General features: G+C 42.7%; 1 protein-coding gene across 1 annotated transcript; it reads right to left on the reverse strand.

The window, feature by feature from the left end:
- Positions 1-545: 545 nt before the first annotated feature.
- gad3 (glutamate decarboxylase 3) lies at positions 546-9091 on the reverse strand. Its single transcript, XM_061693762.1, has 16 exons — positions 9070-9091; positions 8336-8437; positions 8137-8243; positions 7884-8019; positions 7671-7761; positions 7203-7315; positions 6956-7071; positions 4062-4141; positions 2713-2767; positions 2497-2613; positions 2097-2161; positions 1666-1744; positions 1283-1432; positions 1033-1140; positions 858-947; positions 546-752 (listed from the first exon to the last, which is right to left on the reverse strand). Exons 1-16 carry the CDS (start codon positions 9089-9091, stop codon positions 579-581), a joined length of 1605 nt encoding a protein of 534 aa, XP_061549746.1. The 3' UTR covers positions 546-578.
- Between the last annotated feature and the right edge of the window lie 833 nt (positions 9092-9924).

Raw genomic sequence — 9924 nt, forward strand, 5'->3', positions numbered from 1 at the left:
TTTTGAAACGTACTGTACTGTAAATGCAAATTGAAGAGAAAATTGAACTGGTTGTCCTGAGATTGGATTCGGACTCCCGCAGAATGCAATCAGTAAGCATGAGTGTACAAATGGGACTATACTTCAATCAATATATTGCACGGTGCCGTAAAAAAAAAGTATTGGCCCTCATAAATTATTCGATTTTATGCATAGTTTCCCCACGTTAATGTAGAAGATCCTCAAACAAATGATCAAAGATAATAAAATGCAGTCTTTAAATGGTGCTTTTATTGACGGAAAAAAAACTGTTCAAAGCTACCTGGCCTTGTGTGAAAAAGTAATGGCCCCCGAAACGTAATAACTGGTCGAGTCACCCTCAGCGGCAAGAGCTTTCAACGAGTCTTTCACATCTCTTTGGAGATATTTTGGCCCCCTCTTCCCGTAGAATTGTTGTATTTCGCATTTTCTGTTGACAGTGCTGAATGAGTGAAAGAATGCAATGAACATGACAGTGAGAGATGATTCACATTGCAAGTTCTAATCAAAGCAGACTGCAGCATCTTCAATTCAAACAAATCCTCATCTGAACCGCTCTGTCATAAGTCATGGCCCAGAAGGGCTATCTCCTCCAGGAGGAAGTCTATGTCCTCCTGCTGTGTAGCAGGGTTGGCAAACACACATCTGAAGAAATTGACTTTGGTGCTGGTAGGCTGATAGCCAATCAGGACCGAGCCCTTTTCCATCAGCCTTCCTTTGATCTGAGGAGCTACCTGGAGTCAAGTGACGCATCATCAATAGCAACATAAGACGGTGTGGCAATTACATTTTGAATCTGCTGCCAAGCCAATCGTGGGAATGAAACAATTTCTACACACCTGATTGAGTCTCCTGTCTCGGTCAGCGCCAGGTGGCACGCTTCTCAGACTGGGAGGAATGTACCAGAAACACACATTGCTGTGCTCCGGCTACGTCAAAAGCAGAGGACGAACGTACTTTGAAGCTGCTGCTCGGTCAAAGACGTAGAAAAGCTTTCGGGAAAAACAGACGTACTTTGTTTTTGAAGACTAATTCAAAGTCTTTCCTCCTTTGCAGTCGATCATACAAATACTCTGCATTTCCCAAGCACTTGTTGACCTGAGCACCAAAGCCCTCTGTACCCTGGAGCGGGAGAGAGAGAGAGAAAAGGCAAACATCCTTTTTAACACGTCCACAAAAAGAGGGCAACATGTATATGGCTGTAGAGGACAGACAAATCGGTAATACACTACTACCAGAGATCTCGTTTGATGTTTGTCAATACCTTTGCCTTCCACATGAGCCAAAGTTTGAAGACATCCACGTGTCTGCCGCACTGGATGCTCTTATCTCCAGTATCATAGCTCACATCATAGAATTTGTCTTTCTGAAAAAGATAGGGCGCTCCTAATTCGTTGCACTGTTGCAAGAGGCCCTGTGGACAAGTACACAACATTTATTACGATGCGGGTAAATGTAGACATTTTGGTTAAACGGTGGAGACGTGTTTCACTGTCCCTACAAGGTAAGTACAAAATAAAAGGTTTTCTTGTTGCTCAATGCCCACTTGAGAAGTACCCCCAGACAACTTTGTATCGAAAAAATAAAACTAAAAAATCCTGTCAGTATTTGCAAAGCTGCAACAAATGCAAATAGTCAGCATCTTACTTTCTTCTTGATCAGTATCGCAGAGCACTGCAGGGGAACACCCATCATCTTGTGAGGGTTCCATGTTACTGACCAGGCTCTGGAAAACAACACATTTGTTTACTTGATGCTTTCATATTCTCTGTGAAGAACAGGAGCCCCATTACAAACGCAACATTAACCCCTGGACAAACTTTAGATTCGATTCAATCTACACACACACACACACACACACACACACTGAATGAAACTGGACTAAATAAAGTTACCCATTTGGACTAGCTAGATCACTAAATCTATTTATCCAGCTGGACCAACTTACTAACTGTTGACAGACTGTCAGTCTGTTTACAACATCCTTTGGCACACATAGAGCTGAAATCCTTGAATAAGAACAATAGGAGGGAGAGGAAATAAACGTGAATGATATGTTCTGAATACTAATGCCATACCTTTCAATGCCCTGTAGTTTCGTCCTGTGTCTGTCCGACAAAAGTAAGCCTCCGCCCCATGATGCCTGGACGGGGAGACAAAAAAACAGCTGGTACACACAAAATGGAGGCGTGCAAGTTCTAAATTTGATAGTTTACAGTATAGAATACAGTATACACACACACACACACGCAGTGCACATTAGAATCTCACATTCGAATGTATATTAGGTAGTACATAGTTTAGAAAGCGACCCAAATTCCGGGAAAACAAATACGCTTTAATGGGATGACAAAAGAAAGACGCGTGTGTGTGTGTGTGCGTGTGAGACACAGAGAGGGAGAGAGAGAGAGAGAGAGAGAGAGAGAGAGAGAGAGAGAGAGAGAGAGAGAGAGAGAGTCTATAGCGTTGGCGTCTTACATCCACATGCATCCATAAAGCGTGTCTGTGACAGATGTCGGCAATGGCATTGAGCGGATCAAAAGCGCCATACAAGGTAGTGCCTGCTGTTGCATTCACATAGAATGGAACCATGTTCTGGGGAGAAGAACTGAATGTTTCATATTTTTCTACATTGTGTGAAAGCATCATCCTGACCATGGAGACAATTTTGACAATTTTGCTTTTCAGTGTTACCTTTTCTACAGCTGCAAGAACGGAAGCCTCAAGTTCTTCTGGAATCATTTTCCCCCTGAAAATAAAATAAGAAATTTGACGTTTCTGTAGATGTCCTAAATACTGTCCATATTATGTATCATGCACCTCAGCCCCCATGGTATGGTCTACTCAGGGGTTCTGGAGAAGAGGGTCAGTTGGGAAGTCGAGTCTCAGATTCAGGAGAAGCAGTGTTGTTTTTGTCCTCACCATAGAACGGTGGATCAGTGCCACTGGACCCCCTGATAAGGGCTGGTCAGTCCCTGTGCGACCAGTGTCAGTTTGGTCCATTTCCAGTGAGGGTTGGACCTTTTTTCACTGATTCTGTTCCTAATCTTTGTAAACGGAATTTCTCGAAGCAGCCGGGGTGTCGAGGGGGTCCGGTTTTGTGGCCTCATTATTGTATCTCTGCTTTTTGGAGATGACGTTATTCTGTTGGCTTCATCAGTCTATCTTCAAATCTCACTGGAGTGGTTCGCAGCCGAATGCGAAGCGGTTGGGATGAGAATCAACATTTCCAAATCTGAGACCACCGAGTCTCAGACTCAACTCGGAAAAGGGTGAAGTGCCCTCTCCGGGTTGGGATCCTGCCACAGGTGGGGGAGTTGAGGTCTTGTTCATGCGTGAGGGAAGAATGCGGCAGGAGAGCAACAGGCGTCTGCAGTGCAGTGCAGTGCGTCTGCATCTGTCGGTCATGGTGAAGAAGGAGCTGTGCCAAAAGGCTAATCTCACGATTTGCCAGCTGATCTCCATTTCAACCCTCACCTACGGTCACGAGCTTTGGGTCGTGACCGAAAGAACAAACCCGTGGTAACAAAGCAGCCGAAAGGAGTCTCCTCCACAAGGCTCTCCCTGAGAGATAATGTGAGAAGCTCAGTCATCCGGGAGGGGTTCAGAGTAGAGCCGCTGCTCGGATGAGGTGACTCGGGCATCTGGTTAGGGTGCCTACTGGATGCCTCCCTGGTGAGGTGCTCCGGGCATGTCCCATTGGGAGAAGGCCCCTGGAACCACCCGGGACATGCTTGAGAGACTATACGCCTCAAGATCCCTCTGGAAGAGCCGGCTGGGTAGGGGGAAGTCTGGATTTTTCTTGCATAAAGCATGCGCACCGTTCAAGTATGACCACTTTCATCATCGAATGGACTCCAATACAAGTAGGTATTAATGCTGATACCACTTTCACAATGTTTCTTATTGTTGCTCTAGAGGTCTGACTTGTACAAATAATACTGAACGCGCACAACCATGCACACACAGCTGAGCAAACACGTGCACTCTCATTGTACTACTAGTCGTCTAAAAACCAACATGCTTGCGTGTGTGTAGCATACCTTTCATCGCACTTGACAATAAGCACATTTTCAATGCCCAGACCCAGCACTGCAGCAGACTTCTTGACTGAATAGTGACTCTGTAGAGACAAAACCACCAGTCATTCGTCATGCTGTACTTCACATGCTGTCAAAAGACACCATTCCCTTGTTCTGTTGTCTGTTTTTTAAGAATAAAACACTGAACACTCGGCATCTGAACGTCACAAACAAAAGCAAAAAAACGGAATACACAAAAGCAAATGAAATAATGCCTTCTTTTAGACCTCTTTATAAAGTCACAAATCAATAATGTTGAGGGTTTGTTTCCCCATAAAAGTCATGCTTATAAGCATTGTATTACATGCATTGATGTATTCCTTTTGTGGCGTACGGAATCACAATTCCGGTCTATAGTTATCATTGACAGAGACAATGACTGCATTGATATCCGAAATGTCCCCTAAATTTCATCATCATTACTTTAGCTTATAATTTGTCATATAATGTGTTATTATGGCTCAGTAAATGGATGGATGGATGGATGAACCAGAAATATATATTTGCTGTTCTATCTATGGCAGAAGGGTTAGATGCTCTTCCATTGGATGGCAAAAGGTGGAATAAAGCTGTGTTTCCACCTGTTGCCTTTCATATAACAGAATAGGTCAAGCTTCCTCCAAATATGTCAGCTTTGTGTAGAACTAAACAACATCCATTTTGGGAGATGTTTGTTCGGTGGTTTACCGTGAGGTTTTTCTCATGTCAAAATAGGTGCCTTGACTCAACAAAGGTTGCAAATCTCTTCAATAAATTCAGAGAAAATGGAGCGTTGCTCTGCCTCTCTGAACACTACATTCTCGGATTGAATTTCCGAACGTACCCTAAGACTTACAAAGGCACTGACCATACTGTTGGAGGTGTGTTTGTTTGGCACACCATGTGCAGAATTATTAGGCATGCCTCATTTTTGAGAATTCCTTTTATTAATCACCAACCACAGTGCCTTAGGTTAATCCAAAATGTGAATACGTCTCAAACAAGAATGTTTTTGAAAGGAAAAGTGAACTTAAGGCTTTCTTTGTAGAATATCAATATGTGGACATTTATTAGGCAACTATTGGTGTGCAGAATTATTACGCAACTAAATGTAAAACACGTTTTCCCATCTCATGTGTTTGAGAATTATAAACATACAACTCAAAACATTCCAATAGAAATTGATAGAAACTGAAACTATATATATATATATATATATATGTATATATATATATATATATATATATATATATAGTGACTAATGTAGCCACACTTCTTTACAATAATGGTGATAAGCCTGGCATCCATGGATTGTGTCAGTTTCTCGATTTGTAGTCGATCAAGTTTTAGTGCAGCAGACACCACAGCCTCCCAGACATTGTTCCGAGAGGTCTACTGTTTTCCTTCGGTGTACATCTCCCGTTTAAGAACTGCCCACAAGTTCTCAATTGGGTTCAAGTCAGGTGAGGAACAGGGCCACGTCGCCCGTTTTTCATTTTTCAAGCCTTTAATGACCAGCCATGGAGAGTAGTACTTGGATGCATGTGATGGAGCATTGTCCTGTATAAAAATTGTCTTTTTGAAAGATGCAGCCTTCTTCATGTGCCACTGCCTGAAGATAGTGTCTTCTCAAAACTTACAGAGTGTTGGGGGGGTTCATTTTGAGCCCACCTTCAGCCCGAAAAAGTCCAACCAGCTCATCTTTAATAATACCAGCCCAACCCAGTATCCCACCACCGCTTTGTTGGCATCTGAGTCGAACTGGAGCTCTGTACCCATTCGTGATCCGTCAAGAGTCACTCTCTTTTCATCAGTCCATAAAACCTTTGCAAAATCTGTCCGGATATTTCTTGGCCCGGTCTAGACGCTTCAGCTTATGTGTCTTGTGTAGCCATGGTCTTTTTCAGCTTTTCTTACCTTGTCCATGTCTCCGAACACTGAACATTTTGTACTTTGAGGTATTCCAGTTAGGGTGCAGTTCTGAAATACCACCCAACTTGAAGATAATGGGTTTCTGGTAGCTTCACGCTTGATTCTTCTCAAATCCTCAGCAGGTAATTTGCATGTTTTCCCCTCAACACGATTCTTGTGACCCTGTAGACTAATCGCAACAAAACGTTTGATGTTCTTTGATCGCGCGCCCCAATATCGTGGATATTTCAAGAGTGCTGCATCCCTCTGAGAGACTTTGGATCATTTTTGACTTTTCAGAGTCAGTTAAATCTCTTTTTTGGTCCATTTTGCCTGAAGAAAATAAGCTACCGAATAATTACGCACACCTTTATATAGGATGTTGATCTCCTCTGGCCACACCCAAACACATTGCACAAATAGACAGCACCTGCTAAGCTTAAAATACATGAAGCATTCAGCTTTATCCCGTTGGGAGCTAGGAAATATGACTAAAAGTGATGATGTAGTCAAAATGATTTGCCTAATAATTCTGCACACGCTTTATAGCAGCAGTTACTATTTATGAATGTACATTTTTATGGATATTACTCAGGCTCTGCCTTTATGAACACATTCGACGACTGTTTTTCTTATTTTTTCATTTGAATTAGGCCTGTGTGCGACATATGTGCTTTCTTTGGCTTTCTGTTATGTAAAAATGAATTGACTCATCAATCCAAATAACAAAAAGCAGTGGCTCAAACTGTACGGATTCTACTTGGGACCACGGCGTAGAAGGTTTGAAACAAGGTTGGTTTTTGGCTTGATTTAGAACAATACATTTTGAACCCCCACCGATGTTGACGATCGACATAGGGGGCGCCATCACACAGGGCACCATTCAAGCCAACACCGCCACCGCGCGCTTGAATGCCTATCGGTATTGTGACGTATTATAGTTACTGTACAAATAGTATGATTACATGTTCGGAAGTGAAAAGGGCCAAGTGAGGCACAGCGCCCATTCCTCTTGTCTTCACTTCCGGGTAGAAATAATATCTGGCCACCAGCATACTGTACAGATTGGAGATTGTGCCTCCTTGAGGGGGGGGGGGGGGGGAGAAATATGATGTGTTTTTATTTCATTTCATTCACTTTATGCACAGTCTATAGTTTAGATAATTTGCAACAGTACACATTTAGGGGACATAAAAGAATCACTGACATTACCTGGAGAGAAGATACCATCTCCCTCATCTTCAGACCATCTCACAATACTTTGCATCTTCTTCAGAAGGATTTCCTCCATAAGAGTAAAGACCGGAGACACCTCGTATGTAAACCTAATAACAGGAGATTTTTCTATTTATTTTCTTCACCATTACAACTCTCCTCAGGAGTGCCTATAAAATAAATAAATAAATAAATAAATACATTTGAAAAAGATGACAGCAAGAGCAGTGCAAAGAATGCTCAGTGGGGTGAAGAAAAATCGTACTGTCGGCTAAAGACGTACAGTATAGAAATGTCTGCCATCCAGTACGAAGAGTAAAACATGAAACAAGAATAGATCATGGGAGGATACCACGGACAAGTTACAAGTTTATAGGGGGGCTTCAGCCTAGTGACACCGCTGCCTTTTCCCTGAACCTGGGCTTCGCTACTACTGCAGGTAGCCAGGTCTACTAAGAGTCTCACATGTTAGTGTTGGCAATCGATGTCAGCCATTCGCCAGCAACACCAATCACATCAAGACCCGCAAACAGTTGATTGAAAAAGCGAGGATGGCCTAGAAAGGGAGAGCGTCATAGGTTATACTTTTCCCATGAAAACATTTGAACAACAATTACAAACAGTAGTAAACTGTAGCCATTCTGTCCGCAAGTGGGCAAACACGAGACAAAAGCACACCTGTACTGACACCATATTTCAGTGTGTCTCGACAATCCACCAATATTTGCTCAAGAGTGTCTGCTTTTTCAGGCAGGTCCAGACTAAAACCTTCGAGTCCTTCTTTGAGTTGGTGAGGGTGGTGAAAATCCAAAACCTGAAACACAACAGGCATCGCTCTGCTTTCATTTCATTGATTTCTTAACTGGGGCTTTTTTGTAAAAAAAAAAAAAAATAATAAATAAATAAATAAATAAAATAAGAGATGCAGTACCTTGGAATTTCTGTGATTGGACTTGCAGATGTAATTTATCAATAAGTTGACGATCTCCTGCAGAAATTCCCTCGTCATCCCCTCGCCTCCCAAAGTTGGAAGAAGGTCTATTTGCGTGGAGATACACAGAGACACACTTCCAGAATGTGCAATTCAACGACTGTATGCACGAGGGCTATAGAATTGCTCAGCTTTTCACCTTTGCAGTGAATGTTGCTGAAATCAGTCAGTGTCTGTTTCTTTTCTCTGAGTGACTCCACGGGGTGTTTTTCCGTCTTGGTGGATTCACCCGTGACGCTGTCTGAAAAAGTAAAACATTCAACATAAGAATCTTCATATCATAAAAGCGGCCAAAAGTCCACCTGCTTTCTGTCTTAAGGACACTGCAAGGACATCAGTGGTTAGGATTGACTGAATAATTTGTTTAATATTCAAATGTCTTCCAGTGAACAACAGCACTGCTTACTGGGATACTTTATGAAGTTTAAGCGTACTAATTAGATTGTTCGAAGGCGTCCGTCCGTCCGTCCGTCCGTCTGTCTACCGTACTTAGCTATTGAGACAGCTCTTAGAGGTTTTGATTGCTAAGCCTTTTTTTTCTGACTGTAAGTTTACTGCCGACTTCATTCTCAACTTAAATTCTGTTAAGTTATACTTTGTTTCTCAGCAATTAGAGAGCTTGGTACTGACATATGCAGTAATTCAATTCCCCAAGTTCTGCTCTTCTATACTTTGACTTTTGTATGTGTACAGTATTCATTTAAACATTCTCTGATTAGTAAGCAATTTAGCTTCAGGTGTACCTTTGTTGAATGTAGATTAAAAATACGATTTTAAAATCAACCCCTAAAATCATGCAGTGGCAGATCACCGCTAAAATACATATATATTACATACGTAATTATCAAATATCAAGAATAAAATCCTACTTACCTGACAGCTGTAAGAAATCCATATCAGTACCAATGTTAGCTTTCGACATAAAGGAAACACAAGCTTCAGCGTCAGAGAGCTGTTTCAAAAAAACTACACTGCCTTTTCTTCTCTCATATAAGAACTTTGTCTGTAGTTCTTCTTCTGAGGCAAACACTGTTAGGCGGCAGCACCAAAGTCAGACTCAGGGGTTTGTGTTGTGCCACTTCCGAGTAGCAGAAAGCAACAATAACTACAATCTACCCAGAGGAGGAGGGATGGGGCGGGGCGGGGCGGGGCGGGGCGGGTGATGATACAAGGATTGCTCAATCCCTTCTCACAGTACCTGGATTTACCCAGACCTCCACTGATTTCCATGCACACAGAATGAATGACAGGTCTTTTGGAAAATGTATATGATTGGGAAATCATCATACCAACATGCACCCGTGCTTTATAATTCACAATAACTCATCTGATTGAACTCAGCTCATCAAATTAATTTCGGTAGTTAAATAATTAGGCGGCAGACGGTCCGTCTGTCAGCCTTTGAAGGGAAAGGTGGCCGCTTCAAGACGACGGGAAATTGTGACGGGGTGAGTCACTGATGGTGTAGTGGTTCACTCACCTGATTTCTGTGGAGGCAGTGTGGGTTCAGGCCCCACTCGGTGAATTTGGATGGTCGTCTGTCTTTCTACAGTATGTATCGTGACTGAGCCAATCCAGGGAGCAGTCTCCCTTCCGCTCCAAGTCACCTGGCATCGGCTCCGGCTCTTAGCAAGGCTGAACAAGACAAGCAGTTCCGGAAAATAAAGCGATGGATGGGTCCTGGTGCTGGAGCCAGGACAATTTGCCTCCCAAACAACAGCCACGTCA

Source organism: Phycodurus eques, chromosome 13, assembly GCF_024500275.1.
Source record: "Phycodurus eques isolate BA_2022a chromosome 13, UOR_Pequ_1.1, whole genome shotgun sequence".
NCBI classification, from domain to species: Eukaryota; Metazoa; Chordata; class Actinopteri; order Syngnathiformes; family Syngnathidae; genus Phycodurus; species Phycodurus eques.

What these genes read in the sequence shown, in the direction of transcription:
- gad3 (XM_061693762.1), bottom strand. Translation starts at nt 9,091, where the DNA reads ATGGATTTCTTACAGCTGTCAG. An exon ending in ATTGTCAAGTGCGATGAAAG is followed by an intron (nt 2,768 to 4,061) that starts GTATGCTACACA and finishes TTTTATTTTCAG; the next exon opens with GGGGAAAATGATTCCAGAAG. An exon ending in TTCTTGCAGCTGTAGAAAAG is followed by an intron (nt 2,614 to 2,712) that starts GTAACACTGAAA and finishes TCTTCTCCCCAG; the next exon opens with AACATGGTTCCATTCTATGT.